The sequence below is a fragment of the Mustelus asterias genome, chromosome 3 (genome assembly GCF_964213995.1).
Source record: "Mustelus asterias chromosome 3, sMusAst1.hap1.1, whole genome shotgun sequence".
Lineage (NCBI taxonomy): Eukaryota > Metazoa > Chordata > Chondrichthyes > Carcharhiniformes > Triakidae > Mustelus > Mustelus asterias.
In genome coordinates, this window is record NC_135803.1 from 133,931,862 (window position 1) to 133,952,066 (window position 20,205).

General features: G+C 45.5%; 1 protein-coding gene across 4 annotated transcripts in view; it reads right to left on the reverse strand.

The window, feature by feature from the left end:
- fbln2 (fibulin 2) overlaps positions 1-20,205 on the reverse strand; it is a 235,781-nt gene that overhangs the window by 26,279 nt on the left and 189,297 nt on the right. For 3 of the 4 annotated variants that reach the window (XM_078209664.1, XM_078209665.1, XM_078209666.1), the window contains 4 exons: positions 14,693-14,830; positions 12,015-12,158; positions 11,222-11,350; positions 4,489-4,614 (listed from right to left, as the gene is read on the reverse strand). In XM_078209664.1, the coding sequence (XP_078065790.1) occupies positions 4,489-4,614; positions 11,222-11,350; positions 12,015-12,158; positions 14,693-14,830 (537 nt within the window). The remainder of the gene's footprint in view (positions 1-4,488; positions 4,615-11,221; positions 11,351-12,014; positions 12,159-14,692; positions 14,831-20,205) is intronic. The other variant, XM_078209667.1, reaches the window with a different exon arrangement.

Consider the following 20,205-nt stretch of genomic DNA (forward strand, 5'->3'; position numbering starts at 1 on the left):
GCTTTCAAGTGTAAGTTGATAGGGATTCAGGACCGGCACATTCCTGTAAGGATGAAGGATAAGTATGGCAAGTTTTGGGAACCTTGGATAATGAGAGATATTGGGAACCTAGTCAAAGAGAAAAAGGAAGCATTTATCAAAGCTAGGAGGCTGGGAACACACGAAGCAAGTGTGGAATACAAGGAAAGTAGAAAGAAACTTAAGCAAGGAGTAAGGAGGGCTAAAAGTGGTCACGAAAAGTCAGTGGCCAGCAGGATTAAGGAAAATCCCAAGGCTTTTTATACATATATAAAGAGCAAGAGCGTAGCCAGGGAGAGGGTTGGCCCACTCAAGGACAGAGGAGGGAATCTATGCATGGAGGCAGAGGAAATGGGCGAGGTATTAAATGAGTATTTTGTGTCAGTGTTCACCAAAGAGAAGGACTTGGTGTATGATGAGTCTGGGAAAGGATGTGTAGACAGTTTGAGTCATGTTGAGATCAAAAAGGAGGAGGTATTGGGGTTCTTGAGAAACATTAAGGTAGACAAGTCCCCAGGGCCTGATGGGATATACCCCAGAATACTGACAGGCAAGGGAGGAAATTGCTGGGGCCTTGAGAGAAATTTTTGTACCTCATTGGTTACAGGGGAGATCCCAGAGGATTGGAGAATAGCCAATGTTGTTTCTTTGTTTAAGAAGGGTAGCAAGAATAATCCAGGTAATTACAGGCCAGTGAGCCTTATGTCAGTAGTCGGGAAATTATTGGAGAGGATTCTTCGAGACAGGATTTACTCCCACTTGGAAATAAGTGGATATATTAGCGAGAGGCAACATGGTTTTGTGTAGGGGAGGTCGTGCCTCATTAACTTGATCGAGTTTGTCAAGGAAGTGATGAAGATGATTGATGAGGGTAGGGCAGTGGATGTTGTCTACATGGACTTCAGTAAGGCCTTTGACAAGGTCCCTCATGGCAGACTGGTGCAGAAGGTGAAGTCGCATAGAATCAGAGGTGAGCTGGCAAGGTGGATACAAAACTGGCTCAGTCATAGAAGACAGAGGGTAGCAATGGAAGGGTGCATTTCTGAATGGAGGGCTGTGACAAGTGGCATTCCTCAGGGATCAGTGCTGGGACCTTTGCTGTTCGTAATACATATAAATAATTTGGAGAAAAATGTAACTGATTTGATTAGTAAGTTTGCGGACGACACAAAGGCTGGTGGATTTGCTGATAGCGATGAGGACCATCAGAGGATACAGCAGGATATAGATCGGTTGGAGACTTGGGCGGAGCGGTGGCAGATGGAGTTTAATCTGAACAAATGTGAGGTAATACATTTTGGAAGGTCTAATACAGATAGGAAATATGCAGTAAATGGCAGAACTCTTAAGCGTATTGATAGGCAAAGGGACCTGGGTGTACAGGTACACAGGTCACTGAAAGTGGCAGTGCAGGTGGAGAAGGTAATCAAGGAGGCATACGGCATGCTTGCCTTCATCAGCCGCCGCACTGAGTTTAAAAACTGGCAAGTCATGTTGCAGCTTTATAGAACCTTAGGTAGGCCGCACTTGGAATATAATGTTCAATTCGGGTTGCCACACTACCAGAAGGATGTGGAGGCTTTGGAGAGGGTACAGAAAAGATTTACCAGGATGTTGCCTGGCATGGAGGGCATTAGCCATGAGGAGACGTTGGAGAAACTTGGTTTGTTCTCACTGGAACGACGGAGGTTGAGGGGCGACCTGATAGAAGTCTACAAGATTATGAGGGGCATGCACAAAGTGGATAGTCAGAAGCTTTTTCCCAGGGTGGAAGAGTCAATTACTAGGGAGCACAGGTTTAAGATGCGAGAGACAAGGTTTAAAGGAGATGTACGAGGCACGTTTTTTACACAGAGGAACTCATTGCCGGGGGAGCTAGTAGAAGCTGATATGATAGAGACTTTTAAGAGGCATCTTGACAAAGACATGAATAGGATGGGAATGGAGGGATATGATCCCCAGAAGGGCAGGGGGTTTTAGTTCAGTTGGGCACATGGTCGGTGCAGGCTTGGAAGGCCAAAGGGTCCATTCCTGTGCTGTAATTTTCTTTGTTTTTTTGTTCAATGTACCTAACCAGCACATCTTTGGACTGTGGGAGGAAATCGGAGCACCCGGGAGGAAACCCACACAGACTCCGCACAGAGAGTGACCCAACCCAGAATCGAACCCAGGTCCCTGACACTGTGAGCCAGCAGTGCTAACCACTGTGCCACCATGCTGCCTCATTTTGGTCAGGAAGAAGCAGTAAAGCAACAACTTAAGATGGTGCAGCCAGAGCTGATCGTGGGGAAACGAGCAGATGACTTCAGGGATTAAGTTATGAGGAGAGTTTAGACAAATTAGACCTTTACTCTCTTGAATTCAGACGGTTGAGGGGTGATCTGAGAAAAGTCTACAAAGTATTTACAGGAAGAACAAGGTGGATAAGGATAAACTGTTTCCACTAATTGAAGGCTCTGGAACTAGGGCCATGATCTAAAAATTAGGGCCAAGCCATTCAGGAGAGATGTCAGGAAACACGCAGAGAGTGGTGGAGGTTGGAAACTCTCTTCTTCAAACAATAGTGGATGCTGGTTCAGTTGTTAGGTTTCAGTCTGAGATAGACAATTTTTATTGAGCAGGGATAGCAAGGGATATGGGCCTAGAGCAGGTACATGGAGTGAGGTCACAGACCAGCCATGATCTTATTGAATGGCGGAGTAGGCTCGAGGGGCTGAACAGCCTATTCCTGTTCCCATGTTTCCTATGTTCCTATTATGTTTGGTCCAGAATATCATTTGTTATTTGAGGCTGAAGGAATGATTGGATTGGGGATATCTGAAAGGGACAAGACTCTGAACTCTGATGAGATTGAAAAATGTAGATGTCATTACAAGGAGCTGGCAAGAAGCAAAGGTGTGGAGATGCCGGCGTTGGACTGGGGTAAACACAGTAAGAAGTTTAACAACACCAGGGTAAAGTCCAACAGGTTTATTTGGTAGCAAAAGCCACACAAGCTTTCGGAGCTGCAGCCCCTTCTTCAGGTGAGTGGGAATTCTGTTCACAAGCAGAGCATATAAAGACACAACCTCAATTTACATGAATAATGGTTGGAATGCGAATACTTACAACTAATCAAGTCTTTAAGAAACAAAACAATGTGAGTGGAGAGAGCATCAAGACAGGCTAAAAAGATGTGTATTGTCTCCAGACAATACATTATTCATGTAAATTGAGGTTGTGTCTTTATATGCTCTGTTTGTGAACAGAATTCCCACTCACCTGAAGAAGGGGCTTGCAGCTCCGAAAGCTTGTGTGGCTTTTGCTACCAAATAAACCTGTTGGACTTTAACCTGGTGTTGTTAAACTTCTTACTAAGAAGCAAAGGAACAAAGGAGGGAGTTTTGGTATAATTTTGCAAGCACTGGATGTAACAGTACAGCATTTGTACATGCAGAGGATATATTTTGGAGACCACCTTGTCAATGATGATGAGCAAGAAGGTCTAAGGTTACTTGTGATGACAAGATTGAGTGGCCATGGCATGTTGATGTGGAAGATTGTGCAGCATCACAAAGATGAACCCACACAATGGGGTGAATTTTCCCATTCCGCCCGCCATGTGAATCCTAGCGGGCGCAGGACAGACCACAGAAAGGTCCAATGTCCTCGGACGGGATTTTCCGGTTTTGAGTGTTAATTGAAGATTGTCCAGCAAAATGGTACAATAAGTACAGCAGGGCGACACAGTGGTTAGCACTGCTACCTCACAGCGCCAGGGACCCAGGTTCAATTCCGGCCTCGGGTCACTGTCTGTGTGGAGTTTGCACATTCTCCCCATGTCTGCGTGGGTTTCCTCCAGGTTCTCCAGTTTCCTCCAACAGTCGAAAGATGTGCAGGTCAGGTGGATTGGTTGTGCTAAATTTACCCTAGTGCTAGGGGGATTAGCAGGGTAAATGTATGGGGTTACGGGAATAGGACCTGTGTGGGACTGTGGTCAGTACAGACTTGGTGGGCCGAATGGCCTCTTTCTGCACTGTAGGTATTCTATGAAGCAATAAAAAATGTAAAAAATAAAAGCAAATTACTGCGGATGCTGGAATCTGAAACCAAAAGAGAAAATGCTGGAAAATCTCAGCAGGTCTGGCAGCATCTGTAAGGAGAGAAAAGAGCTGACGTTTCGACTCCAAGTGACCCTTTGTCAGCTTTGACAAACGGTCGTCTGGACTCGAAACATCAGCTCTTTTCTCTCCTTACAGATGCTGCCAGACCTGCTGAGATTTTCCAGTATTTTCTCCTTTGGAATAAAAAATTTAATTGTAGTTTCCTGATCAGAGGCAACTTTAAACTAGGCATTGCACTTTTCGCAAGAATAAATTTTTGAACAAACTATTGTACAATGCAATTACTCAGTGTGTTGATGACATGTCCACTGGCTGATATTTTCACTTCTATTGTTTTTACCATTGGTCAACACGCTGATTGAAATACCTTCGCAGTTCTTGCCATCAGGAGTTAGTTTGAATCCAGTGCTGCAGGTACAGTAATAGGACCCAGGGGTATTCTCACAAGTATGTGCACACAGCCGACCAGGATAACGCCAACATTCATTAACATCTGCCAGAAGCAAGCAAGATTCAATGACAGGGTAAAAATGAGATAGTGCAAAAGCAGGAATTAACCAATCCCACTCAATAAAGGTGCCTTTCATTATTCATCTCGAGCTCCAGCATCCAATTCTCTCGGAAATTTGAATCTATCTGGCTTCAGTGAAGTCAGCAATGTCAGGATATGTCCATGCCCTTTAAGGTACATTATGCATTTTAGTTGTTACACGGATACTCATAAAAAATATCAATCAAGAGGCTAGGAGAACAGACATTCTTTGGCTAAGAACAAATTCGATAGCTATCAATAATGTATCATTTTCTCTGCCACTCTGCATTGCAGTAAACTCATTTTCGAATCAGACTTAGCACTGTGCGCTACTGGTTTCACTTATTGGAGTAATCTTCAGTAGAAAAGTAATTTCTCTGAAAATGTCAAGTAAGAATGTGTGGGACGGTTCACCAAAAATTGGAAAAAAATCAGATTGTTAATCTTGATGTGGTATTAATCATCACTTTTGCACTGTCCACCGTTAAGTCCACACTCATCAAAATAGTGATGTTCATAATGTATTTTACATAAAAATGACTTTTCATAGTTGAGTAATTTTGCACTTCAATAGAAGGAGAAATTACTTAACACTTCAGAAGAATTATTTCATTTATCATAACTACCATGTCATGTAAGTGGGATGGAGTGTAAGTGGCAAAGAATTACACAGTTGAATGATGTGTATGGGTGAATATTAATCCAAACTGCCCTGACTAAGTGACACAAAATCAGTGCATTAGGTAAACCACGCCCCAAAAGAAACTTATAGTCCTTTCTTTTCATACTTACTCTTTGGATCGTTGGTTTTAAAAGTTTTTAAAATAATAATTGAAGATTTTCAGATATTCTGGAGCAGATCATTTACTAAGTAGGGTGTAATGGGCATCGTTAGCAGCACAGCGACACAATGGTTAGCACTGCTGCCTCACAGCGCCAGGGACCCGGGTTCGATTCCCGGATTGGGTCACTGTCTGTGTGAAGTTTGCACATTCTCCTCGGTGCCTGCGTGGGTTTCATCTGGGTGCTCTGGTTTCCTCCCACACTCCAAAGATGTGCTGGTTAGGTGGATTGGCTGTGCTAAAATTGCCACTTAGTGTCAGGGGATCAACGGGGTAAATATGTGGGGTTATGGGGATAGGGCCTGGGTAGGATCGTTGTTGGTGCAGACTCGATGGGCCAAATGGTCTCCTGCACTATAGTGATTCTATGGTTAGCATCCTTTCGTAGAAATTCAGGAAAAATTGGGAAAAGGCCACTCGGCCCATCATGCCTGTGTAAGTGCTCGTTCTACATTTGTTCTCTGTTCCAACGATACCCATAGAAACAAGCCTTTGTTATTGACTTATTTGAACTGATCCCGTTGGATGATGGGCAATGATTAGAATCATAGAATCCCTACAGCGCAGAGGCAGGCCATTTGGCCCATCGAGTCTGCACCACCCCTCCAACAGAGCAGCGCATATCTGCAGCACATTAACACCGAATCATTGTGGAAATGTTTTTTGACGAGATTTTTGCACACTGACACCAGACTTCTTTTTTAAGTAGTTTTCTGAGGAAAGTACAGCGAAGCTTCTGGAACCTGATCCACCTGGTGTCATCACTGACATCATTGAATGTATTCAAGAGGCGGCTAGATATAGCACTTGGGGCGAACGTGATCAAAGGTTATGGGGGGAAAGCAGGATTCGGCTATTGAGTTGGACGATCAACCGTGATCGTAATGAATGGTGGAGCAGGCTCGAAGGGCTGAATGGCCTCCTCCTGCTCCTGTCTTCTGTGTTTCTATGTTTATCCAAGCAGGTAATAGACCCAGACCATTATAACTAACATTTGGCCGTATAGTTACAGTTGAATAGTCTCCATTAAACACAACAGCCTGCATGACTGACTGGTGCCAGGCAAAGCATCATTGCAATGTCATAAGAATTTGTTGGCAATATTGGATGCTGGTCTGCGCTAATTAATATTTGTGCGATAATCTTTGAAATAAATAATGCAAAGTTCCATTCATTGAAAGCATCCTCACCACAATGGGCCAAGGCAGAATTGCTTTCAGAATTACTTAGCCAGCTGTTCACAGCTGGTGCCAGCTCTTTGGTATTTTTGTTTTGTACAACGAAAAAGTAGCCAGTACCATGGGTGATAGAAACTGAACAGGGGCAATCCAGCCTGCTACCCACTTACCTCATTTTCACATTGATAACACTGGGGACAAATACAGGCAAATGCTGTAAAATCAAACAAAGCTGCAGTCGACAGAGCAGAATTCGGGACTGTTTCTCACATTGCTAGAGATTGACAACCAACCCTCCGCCATAAAGGTAGAGTTTCTCTCCTTCCCTGCAGTGCTGTGAGCTGCACTGGGTGGGATGTGGTCAAATCAGACTCGATGGGCCGACTGGCCTCCTTCTGTAGTGTAGGGATTCTATTCTATACGCACTGTGTGGTGGGAGCAGGTGTACCTACCTATGCTTTAGCTCCATAATTGCACCCATCTCCCTCCATTATAGCTGCACGCACACACCTGAATTTTATTTCATCTCTCAAGATGCCAAATGTCAGACTGGTCGGTCACCTGTTGAGTAAGAAGTCACACCCGTATCTTGAAGAAAGGGATTGTTGAGGGTATTGGAGATGGCGAAGTAGGGGGCAGGTGCCAGGTGAAGATTAGTCATTTCCACTTTGCTTATTGGACTTTACATTAATTGTCCGCGTGCCATACCATGAAAACTCCTTAGCACTCCTCCAGACATCTCAAGAGACCAAGGTCCAAGTTACAACCTCTAAAGCTAACCAATGGCCAGAAATGTCCTTTCAAGTGGAGTTATACAATGAGGAAGGAGAGACTGGGTAAGGCATGGACATGACTGAGCAGTCAGCAGTTAGACACATGGAAGATGCTCCGAGGAAGAGTCATACAGACTCGAAACGATAACTCTTTTTCTCTCTGATGTGGAGATGCCGGCGTTGGATTGGAGTGGACACAGTAAGAAGTCTCACAACAGCAGGTTAAAGTCCAACAGGTTTATTTGGAATCACAAGCTTTCAGAGCACTGCTCCTTCATCAGTTCACCATCCTTCACTCACCTGATGAAGGAGCAATACTCCAAAAGCTCGTGAATCCAAATAAACCCGTTGGACTTTAACCTGGTGTTGTGAGACTCCTTCCTCTTTTTCTCTCTGCTAGACCTGCTGAGTTTTACCAGCATTTTCTTACACAGAAGGTGTTGCTGGCTGCAGAGTCCGAAGGTGTCACCTCTTAGACCTTATCATGAAAAGAGAATGATGTTGCTAAGGCTTCAAGCCTTGGTGCAGGCATTGAGAACATACCAGACAGAGTACTGAGAAGATCAGTGTGAATGAAGGAGTTTTATGGAGCGTACACAACATATTACAGGACTAGCTACCAGGAAAGTAGCTTTTAACCAGCATGTGACAGCTCCAGGGATAGCCACAGGAGGCGCTATAAACAGATCCATGAGTAGTCTTCTCATTCCACGTATTTGCAAAGACTTCTTACATGGAAGCCTTGGGCCTGAGTTTTCATAAAGAGGGAGAGGTTCCCGATGTAGACAAAGTGGCACCTGAGGCATGATGCTAGAAGTCCTTCTCCCAAACCCAGCAGCCACCATTTTTGCCGTGTGTGGGGGGAGCGGGGACGGGTAGTTTGCACATACGTGGTTCACAGAGGTGGCTGCTCATGTAAAAGCGAAGCTGACTTCAAACAGATCCACTTTTCACAGGTGGGGGTGTCAAAACACAACTTGTGGACTTTGCAATTTTCATGAGAAGAACCATAGAATCGCAACAGTGCAGAAGGAGGCTGTTCGGCCCATCGAGCCTGCGCCAACAACTATTCCACCCAGGCCCTATCATCCGTAACCCCACATATTTACCCTGCTAATCCCCCTGACACTAAGGGGCAATTTAGCATAGCCAATCAACCTAACTCGCACATCTTTGGACTGTAGGAGGAAATCGGAGCACCTGGAGGAAACCTACGCAGACCCGGGGAGAACATGCAAACTCCACACAGACAAGTCACCCAAGGCCGGAACTGAATCCAGGTCCCTGGAGCTGTGAGGCAGCAGTGCTAACCACTGCGCCACCATGTCGCTCAAGAGCTGAGATGGTTCAAATAAAGAGGGAAAAGCTGCAAACCGGGGTTTTTTGAGCTACTTTGAGCACATTGTTTGGATACCAGGGCATTAATGAAAACCATTGCGGGAGCATCCCGGGAAACCGGAACGTCGGGTCACCATACACTAAGCGGCACATTGTGAAGGGTTTTAAATGAGCTTTCTCCAATTCACTAAGAACTGGCTACTGTACTTCAATTGAATTATAAAACTGTTTGTATATTTTTAAAAGTCATTATCAAAAATTTAAAATCAGGTTACTTTCAGTTGTTGGACTAAATAAAATGTTTATTTTTAACATAGATTAAAACTATTTTCAGCTGTATTCATTAAGTTTTTTTTTATAACAGTATTTTTCAAAAATTACATTTGAAAGTATTTTAAAGTCCAATTGTGCTGGTCCATGACAGATTCAACATTTGACAAATGAGTTCTGAAGAAGAAAGGGACCTTGGAGTGTTTGTCCATAGGTCTCTGAAGGTGGAAAGGCAGGTCAATAGGGGTGGTGAAAAAGGCATATGGCACACTCGCCTTTATCAATCGGGGTGTAGATTACAAAAGGAGAGAGGTCATGATGGAGTTGTATAGAACTTTGGTGAGGCCCCAGCTGGAGTACTGTGTGCAATACTGGTCGCCACATTATAGAAGGACGTGAACACACTGAAAGGAGTGCAGAGGAGATTCACCAGGATGTTACCTGGGATGGAACATTTAAGTTATGAATAGAGGTTGGATAGGCTTGGGTTGTTTTCTCTGGAGCAGAGAAGACTGAGGTGACCTGATTGAGGTGTTCAAGATTATGAGGGGCATGGACACAGTGGAAAGGGAGCAGCTGTTCCCCTTAGTTGAAGGATCAGTTGCAAGGGGACACAAGTTAAAAGTGAGGAGTGGGAGGTTCAGGGGGGATTTGAGGAAAAACTTTTTTACCCAGAGGGTGGTGACAGTCTGGAATGCACTGCCTGGGAGGGTAGTGGAGGCGGGATGCCTCACATCCTTTAAAAAGTACCCGGATGAGTACTTGGCACGCCATAACATTCAAGGCTATAGGCCAAGTGCTGGCAGATGGGATTAGATGGGCAGGTCAGGGCCTTTCATGCGCCGGTGCAGACTTGATGGGCCGAAGGGCCTCTTCTTCCACTGTAGTATTCAGTGATTTTCAGGCAAAAACCGGAGTGGGGGGGGGGGGGTAGTAATTTTTCCATCAAAAGTAGAATCTCTATCCTAGCAAAAAAGAAAGCCCTGCATTTATATAGCACCTTCCATAGGACATCCCAAAGTGCTTTGTAGCCAATCAAGCAATTTTGAAGTGCTGACATAGTTGTAATGTAGCAAACACAGCTGCCAATTTGCGCTGACAAACTCCAACGTGATAATGATAAGATAATCTGTTTCCGTGGTGTTGATTGAGAAATAAATATTGGCTAGGACACCAGGGATAATTCCCCAGTATGATTAACGCACTGCATAAGTGAAGTGGAAATAACAGAAAATAGCACACATTGTGTCACAACGCTATTATTTCCTCAATTATGTGTACATCTGTCAGAAATGATGACAGAAATTTAAGTAATTGACCACCACAAGTTACCCCAATTACGGATCCAAAAATCATTCTTCCATATCCCAGGACAATGTTGATATTAGAGAATTAATCTGATGTATCGGAATGCTGCCAATGATTGTTTTCTGGGTACTGTTATGATTAAACCACAGACATCACGGTGAAAGGTTTCATTGTGCACAGACTGGTACAGGACCCAAATGGTGAAACGCTCAGCCCTGCTGCTTTTTAAAGAGTTCACCCTGCCTCATAATACAGCAGTATTTGGGCGGCATGGTGGCACAGTGGTTAACACTGCTGCCTCACAGCGCCAGGGACCCGGGTTTGATTCCGGCCTCGGTTCACTCTCTGTGTGGAGTTTGCATGTTCTCCCCGCGTCTGCGTGGGTTTCCTCCGGTTTCCTCCCACAGTCCAAACATGTGCAGGTTAGGTGGACTGGCCATGCTAAATTGCCACTTTAGTGTCAGGGGGACTAGCTGGGGTAAATGCATGGGGTTATGGGGATAGGGCCTGGCTGGGATTGTGGTTGGTGCAGACTCGATGGGCCGAATGGCCTCCTTCTGCACTGTAGGATTCTAGTATTGGGACTCAGACAAAGAGGCTGCCAGAAGAGATCTGCAAGACATTTCCCCCCGAGAAATATTTTCTGAAAATTCTGACTCCGCAACATAGGCCTCAGACCACAGGCCTGCCGAAATTCCCACAATGGGGGAAATTTGATTAGCATTCAGATTTGCAACGATTAACGCTGGCTTGAAACGCATGCGCTGTGTTCATGGAGACCTGCGTTAGTGTTGCATGTTCTCATGATCTGTGCATTTTCTGGAGTAATCCGGAATATCAATACGAATGTTGTACATACCAATGCATGTTCTGCTGCGTGAGTTGTACTGATAACCACTCTTGCAATCGCAGCGATAGTTTCCAGGTATGTTCTGACAGACTTGTCCTTCGCCACATCGATGCACCCCACTCAGACATTCATCAACATCTGAAGAAACAGAGATTCATAGGGTTCACTACAGAGAAAACATTAATTGCCCCAATCAGATCTTTAAATTGTACCGTGTGTTAAAGGATTCATTAAGATTCAGTGACTGAAAAGGTTCTCTTTAAAAAAATATAGAAAAATGAGAATTGGGGCGGCATGGTGGCTCAGTGGTTAGAACTGCTGCCTCACAGCGCCAGGGACCCAGGTTCAATTCCAGCCTCGGATCACCATCTGTGTGGAGTTTGCACATTCTCCCCGTGTCTGCGTGGGTTTTCTCCGGGTGCTCCGGTTTCCTCCCACACTCCAAAGATGTGCAGGTTAGGTTGATTGGCCATGCTAAATTGTCCCTTAGTGTCAGGGGATTAGCAGGGTAAATATGTGGGGTTATGGGTAATGGGGCCAAGGTGGGATTGTGCAGACACAATGGGCTGAATGGCCTTCTCCTGCACTGTCTGGATTCTATGATTTTAAGTGGGCAAGCATCACCGCAGGTCACCGAATGGTTGGATAGCTGGTTTCCTGAACTTAACATGGTGGCAGAGATCAGAGCAAGGTGTAATGGCAGGTTTTATGGGCTATATAGCACTCGATGGGCCAAATGGCCTCCTTCTGCACTGTAGGGATTCTATGATTCTAATTGCAGTGTGCTGTGCAACATACTTACCAATACAACGAGTACCGTCAGGGCTGGCGTGATAACCCCTTCCGCAAGTGATGCTATTTCTTTGGCAGCTGTAGGATCCTACAGTGTTAATGCAATTAAATCCAGGTTTGCAAGGATGAGCTAATGCGGTGCATTCATTAATGTCTGTCAGGAAAATTAATAACAGTTAATAATCTTTTGTCTAAAATATCCATATATGCGAATCAGTTCATTAACCCTTCAATTGTTCAGTAACGTGCTGAGCAGTGGCCCTCACTAGATGTTACATGTTGTCGTTAGGTGTCCCAGCATGCACCTTATAATAAACAGATTTTATCAGATCTTTCTCTTTCTATTGTTTTAGCAAGTCTCCTCCATCTTGGTTTTTCTCCTGATCAATTTCAGATTGCATGTGGATTGCACGTTCATTTCTTTCTCCCTGATTTCTGGTTCTTTGGCTAAGCGTTCTATTTTGATATCGACGCTTGAGTCACAATTTCACAATTGTGCAGCAACCCTTAGAGGCCTTAGTGGCGCAGTGGTATTGTCGCTGGACTAGTAATCCAGAGACCCAGGGTTAATGCTGGGGATGCAGGTTCGAAGCATTCAAGTTTGTCAGTAGAATCACACTTGGAGTGAAGCATCATATTGTCACATGAATGCCAAAAATAGCAAATAGTTGGGGGTCCAGTCTGACTTCAGAATATACCTTGGGGTTTCTGATCCACACCCGAAGAGTGGCAAAATTCCATTTCAATCTCAATGATTACTCTTAAAAAGTAATTCTTACTCTTTGACAAAGGGTCATCTGAACTCAAAACGTCAACTCTTTTCTCTCCTTGTAGATGCTGCCAGACATGCTGAGATTTTCCAGCATTTTCTCTTTTGGTCAATGATTGAAGTTTATTTATCAGTCACAAGTAAGGCTTACATTAACACTGCAATGAAGCTACTGTGAAATTCCCCTAGTCGCCACACTACAGCACCTGTTCAGGTCAATGCACCAAACCAGCACATCTTTCAGACTGTGGGAGGAAACCCACGCAGACACAGGGAGAACGTGCAAACTCCACACAGACAGTGACCCAACCGGGAATTGAATCAGGGTCCCTGGTGCTGTGAGGCAGCAGTGCTAACCACTGTGCTACCGTGCCATCCTTGGCTTTTGCTACCATTAATGCTGAAACATTTGGCTTGATTTTTAGTCAAGCCAAATAGGTGATGGTGAAAAAAATGGCAGGATAGACATGTTACAGTATCTCTGCGTGACGGCAGAATTCTCCAGGCTGATAGCCGTACCTGTTCAAAATATTATTTCCTTTAAATTAACACCTCCGCGAAGGCAAATGTTCTTTTCTGCAGGAATACAGGTTTGTGTTTCTTTGGTAAACTGAAATAATGCCGTAAGCCTGCTTTAAGTGGACTAGAAGGTGTTAATAGTAACCCAATAGAATTGCTTTCATTTATAATAGGGATATTTCCAACTTAACTTTGGGCTATTTTAGATTTTCTTTTGGAAAACGTTGAGATTTACTCATTCTATCTGAACTTTCAGGTCATCAAAGCTTACATTTCATGAACAGCTTTAATGACAAAACAATAATGTACCTTTAGTGAGAAATATTCACCAAAACATGGCACCTCCGTCAAGTTTGGCTTTAAAAAAATCAGCCGGAAAAGCCTTTAATTATTTGGGTAACTGCAACAGTCACACTCACAAAGGAGGCACAACAAAGTAAACCAGTAGATGCCGAGGCCTCAGTTACCAAGTGTACCATTGCAGCTCTGTTCCTGCAGGGCAGAGGGTGTAGAAACAATCTGTTTCTTGTCAGCATGTGTGAGCTTTAAAAATATATATTTGTTTAAAATAGGATGCACCGGCATTCCCCAGGGCTGCAGATAGTCCAAAGGGTTAAAGGCTACAATTTTTTAAAATAATTCATTCGTGGGACATGGGCGCCGCTGGCTGGCCAGCATTTATTGCCCATCTCTAGTTGCCCTTGGAAGGCAACTGAGAGTCAACCACATTGCTGTGACTCTGGAGTCACATGTAGGCCAGAACAGGTAAGGACAGCAGATTTCCTTCCCTAAAGGACGTTAGTGAACCAGATGGGCTTTTACGGCAATGATTTCATGGTCATCAGTAGATTCTTAATTCCATATTGTTTTTATTGAATTCAAATTCCACCATTTGCCGTGGCGGGATTCGAACCCTAGTCCCCAAAACATTAGCTGAGTTTCTGGAAAAATAGTCTAGTGATATTACCACTAGGCCATCGCCTCCCCAACAAGTGAAGAGAAATGGTGGAGCTGCCTCAAGCATTTCCATTGAAATAAAAGCAAATTGAGAAAACTTCAAATTAGATTAGAATTAAAATGTATCAGTTTTGAATTCCAGTAGCAATTTCTTCACCAAGATTTTAAAAAGCATTTCTGTAAATTTGTGGCGTTGATTACATCTCCGCAGTACAGTTTCAACATAATCAGTGATAGAAATTCATGTTTAGGATGCCAGGGCTTCAATGAGCACACACAATGGGTTAACAAATCAGATATTTGACTGCTGGCCTTCATTTCTTCTAAATGACTTGGACATACGACGCCATAAAATATTCAACTAGGTTCAATTTTTAATTAATTTTGCTTCTTCACACAGCTCTTTTAAGGCTTTTCTTTTCTCCCCCCAGAAAGTCTATTACCATGACAGATGCCCTGTGAATCCTGCAGAAATCCCTCTGAGCAACGCATTTTTGGATGACAACGGAATGACCCTGGAGTGTTCTGACATTCATAATTCACTGCACAGTTGTGATTGCCTCGCTCACATTCATTGATATCTGAAAATGGAAGAGAAAAGAGTGTGTCAGCATCCACTGTGCTAATCGGGACGCGGGGCTGTGTTTATCTAATCCATCATGCAGAGGGATACACGCACAGGAGTTACCCAGGCACTACTCGGCCAATTCCCTTTCCAGACACATAATCATTGCAGATAGCACGGAAACAAATTCTGATTTATCTTCAGCAACAGCGCTAGATGATGGAGACTTATTTTTTCGGCTCGATGTTTTTTCTGACTGAGGTTATGTTTACTACCTTGCATATTCACAGGCATTCTCTGTTAGCTAATTGGCATTTTCCCTGTGATATATTTCTACATTTGGAATTACATTTTGGACATTTTCATGTGTGTTAAAGGGGTCAAACAGGTCCCATCAGTTAACATCTTATTGCCATATCACCTCATGGTACTTTATTTGGTGAGGCTTTGTAATTGTGGTGTCATAGAAACCGTACAGTACAGAAGGAGGCCATTCAGCCCATCGAGTCTGCACCAACAACAATCCCACCTAGGCCCTATCCCGAGAACCCCACATATTTACCCCGCTAATCCCTCTAACCTACGCACCCCGGGACAATTTAGCATCGCCAATGCACCTAACCCGCACATCTTTCGGACTGTGGGAGGAAACCGGAGCATCCGGAGGAAACCCACGCAGACATGGGGAGAACGTGCAGACCCCACACAGACAGTGACCCAAGGTGGGGATTGAACCCGGGTCCCTGGAGCTGTGAGACCACTGATCTCGCTAACCACTGTGGAAATGCCGCCCCACCAAACCGTGTTGTGTTCGTCTGCCCTGACATCTTCTTACGTGATCCGGCATCAAACCTTGTTTTGCATTGCTCCGATGAAGCATCAAGGAACGTGTTGTTATGAATTGTTGCTGCTGTTGCCCCATTCCCCACAGAGTTGTCGTGCAGCAGGTGAGTTTTCTCATTGTCTGTAGATAATACAGTCGACCACTAGGTGGAGGTGGCCCCCTGATTTGAAAAGTGAACGCAACTGCAGGGCATCTTGCTTGGATATTCAATGCAAGTACATTTGCCACACTGGTTTAACTAAAATCATTAAATATATTTCTGGCAGACTATTGATTATACAGTGTGAAATGTGGGTGATTATACAGTGCGAAACGTGGGTGGCCAAACTCGGGAATGTAAGATGCTGCGACTGCTTCCACGCTGTACATAAAATAACATACCCTGCTCGGCAGGATCCAGCAGAACGGTCCTGCTCGAGTCTGGGCCAACAGCCTCATCATATATCGTCAGCTATGTTTGTTTTGTAATTAACTCTCAAATAAGGTAGAGTTTGCCAGGAGGAGAATGAATGGTGATCTTATTGAAACATAAAAGGGGTGGCACGGTGGCACGGTGGTACAGGGATGGCACGGTGGCACAGTGGTTAGCACTGCTGCGTCACAGCTCCAGGGACCTGGGTTCGATTCCCAGCTTGGATGACTGTCTGTGTGGAGTCTGCACGTTCTCCCTGTGTCTGCGTGGATTTCCTCCAGTTTCCTCCCACAGACCGAAAGACGTGCTGGTTAGGGTGCATTGGCCATGCTAAATTCTCCCTCGGTGCACCCGAGCAGGCGCCGGAGTGTGGCGACTAGGGGGTTTTCACCGTAAACTTCATTGCAGTGTTAATGTCAGCCTACTTGTGACATTAATAATAAAAAATAAGAAGAAGAAATCTTGAGGGGGTTTTGATTGGATAGATAGTGGGAGGATGTTTTCACATGTGGGAGAGACTAGAACCGGGAGTGAAGGGGACAGACACATATGCCAGATTCTTACCACTGTTCACACTGGCGGGATTTTCCCACCACCCCCTCCCCTCCCCCCCCCCCCCCCCCCCCCCGCTGCAGAGAACAGAGATTTGGTTGGAAGCCAAATTCTCCGACTTTGCTGCAGAGGCAGTGCGTGAATGGCTGGTAAGATTGCACCCACCGTTTCAGAATAGAGAGGTCTACTGTTTAAGACAGAGATGAGGAGAAACCTTTTCTCTCAAACAGTTGTTAGTCTTGGAATTCTCTTCTCCAGAGTAACAGCTCAGGTTGGGTCATTGAATTTATTCAAGGCAGAATCAGTCGGATCTTTTTATAGACAAGGCAGTCACGGGTTATGGGGGGAGGGGGGGGGACAGGTGATAAAAGTGGAGTTGAGACCATGACAAGATCAGCCACGATCGAATCGAATAGCAGAGGAGGTTTGAAGGGCTGAATAGCCTAGTCCTGCTCCCAAGTCCTATGTTCCTGTGAAGGACAAAGGCCCCCATTCCCCACCAAATAAAAACAAGCTTGTTAGTGATGCTTTATCTGACATGGGAGAAGTTTTAATTCCCCCTATTGGGTTGAGAATGAAGCAGTGAGTGGTTAAAATCATTCCCAATTATAACAGCACTGTTTTGCCAGACTCAGGTGGAAGCTGCGTGCTAACCTGGCGTCCCGTGATGTGTTTTGGACTTGAATCTTATCTGGGCTGGAGCAGGGGAGTCACGGTGCCTCGGCTATCAGGCTGGAGCAGGGGAGTCAGGTGCCTCGGCTATCAGGCTGGAGCAGGGGAGTCAGGTGCCTCGGCTATCAGGCTGGAGCAGGGGAGTCAGGTGCCTCGGCTATCAGGCTGGAGCAGGCTGGCAATGACAATGACTCCAGGAAAGTGAAATAAATGTCTTTGTGGGGCCTGGAGGTGAACTCCTCGTCAGTTGATAGGCCTCCAACAATCACAGTCATTCGTCCTTTGATTGAAGCTGCTGGATAGGTTTCCCCTTGATCCCCATTCACTTCAGTTTTATTTGGCCTCCTTGGGACGGAACGGTGGCACAGTGGTTAGCACTGTTGCCCCACAGCGCCAGGGACCCGGGTTCAATTCCCGGCCTCGGGTCAGTGTCTGTGTGGAGTTGGCAAGTTCTCCCTGTGTCTGCGTGGGTTTCCTCCGGATGCTCTGGTTTCCTCCCAAAGTCCAAAGATGTCTAGGTTAGGTTGATTGGCCATGTTAAATTGACCCTAGTGTCAGGAGGACTAGTAGGGTAAATATGTGGGGTTACGGGAATAGAGCCTGGGTGGGATTGTGGTCAGTGCAGACTCGATGGGCCAAATGGTCTCCTTCTGCACCGTAGGGATTCTATGATTCTATGATGAAATACTGCATTGATGTCAAGCTGTCATTCTCACATCACCAATAGATTTCAGCTCATGTTCATGTTTGGATCAAGCTCGTATTAAGGTCTGGAGCCAGGTGGTCCTAGCCAAGTGTGCATCATAAAAGAATCATAGAATCCCTACAGTGCAGACAGAGACATTCAACCCGTGAAATCTGCACCGACTCTTCGAAGGAGAATCTTACCCAGGCCTCATTCCTGTAACCCCATGTATTTACCCCACTAATCCCCCTAACCTACATATCTTCAGACTCTAAGGGGTAATTTAGCATGGCCAGTCCACCAACCTGCACATTTTTGAACTGTGGGAGGAAACCGGAGCGCCCGGAGGAAACCCACGCAGATACGGGGAGAACATGGAGACTGTTGGAGCACATTTCAGCACTGCAGCTGGAAATGTTGTCAGGGTCTTGGCCTCTGCTGCGTCCACTGTACTCAGCTATTTCTTACTCATGATGTGAGTCAAACCGGTTGAGGACTGACAGCTGGTGGGCTGGACATCAGGGCGCTGCAGGGCAGGGGGGGCGTCGGGGCTGCCCCAGGAATTGTTGTGGGGGTCGCGATCAGGCCGTGGGGGGGGGCTGGAGAGGCAGCACTGTGGGGGTCCCGGGCTGCCCAGCCATCGAGCTGGCCAGAAAATGGGGAGACTGACAGATCGAGACCACTGCGCTTGCGCAGAGTTCCAGAACTGTCAGAGTTCGGCACAAATTGGCCCCGTCCCCCCTGGGTTTTTAATGATATTCACGACTGGGACCTCTGCAGTTTACCTCTGCAGTGCACAGAGTGCAGAGATTCAGGTGAGAAGCTGAACTGGCAGAACAGGCGGGATCCAGCACAGATTTCCCGCCAATTCAGCGCTTTTGGGAGAATCACGGCCATTCTGGTCCCCTTTTCTGAGGAAGGATGTTCTTGCTCCCAAGGGAGTGCAGCAAAGGTTTGCCAGGCTGATTCCGGGGACGTATGAGGAGCGATTGACTAGGTTAGGATTGTTTTCACTGGAGTTCAGACGAATGAGGGGGGATCTCATACAGACTTATAAAATTCTAACAGGACTAAACAGGGTAGATGCAGGGTAGATTCTGGGGGGTCACGAACGAGGGGGCACAGCCTGAGGATTCAGGGTAGACCATTTAGGACGGAGGTGAGGAGACATTTCTTCACCCAAAGAGTGGTGAGTCTGTGGAATTCATTACCACAGGAAGCAGTTGATGCCAAAACATTGAATGTATTCAAGAGGTGGCTGGATATAGCACTTAGAGCGAATGGGATCAAAGGTTATGGGGAGAAGGCAGGGTTAGACTATTGAGTTGGATGATCAGCCATGATCGTGATGAATGGCGGAGCAGGCTCGAAGGGCCGAATGGCCTCCTCCTGCTCCTATCTTCTATGTTTCCATGTTTCTATGTCCAGTCTGATATCATTCTTAAAGACTTCCTCCAAAACATAACCCCCATTTGAGAGGCACTTTGAGAGGCAGCAACTGTCCAAGTTGTGTGCCTGTTTTTTGTGGACAGGACACACTGGTCAATTATCCACATTGATGATGGGTGTTGTAGAAGTACTGGAACAGCTAACAACACAATTAGTGCTGGAGCACATTTCAGCACTGCAGCTGGAAATGTTGTCGGGGTCTTGGCCTCTGCTGCGTCCACTGTACTCAGCTATTTCTTACTCATGAAGTGAGTCAAACCGGTTGAGGACTGACAGCTGTGATGATGTAGGTATCAGAGGGAGGTTGAGAAGGATCTTCCACACTGCACCTGGCTGGCTAAAAATGTTTTCCAATCCTTCAGCATTATGATAGGATCTGCACTGTTGAGAAGGAAATATTCATGGAACTTCCTGGTCCTGTTTGTTGTTTAATTGCCCATTGCCATGCACAACTGGATGTTAATGGGTTATGGACTTGATCCGTTGACTGTGGGGTGACTTCGTTCAGTGGATAGCATGCTGTTAAGCATGCATGTACTGCTGCGTTGCACCTTGCCAAGTTGACACCTCATTTTCAGGAATACCAGATGCTGTTGTGGGCATTTCCTTCTCAATCCTCTTAGAGCAAGTGTTGATCACCTTGCTTGATGATGATGAAGGAACGAGGAATTTGCTGGGTCAAGAGGTTACAGATTATGATGACAATCTACAATGCAATCAAACTATTACTCTGTGTTAGACGGTTCAGGTTGCACATGGATGTTGAGACAAACACCT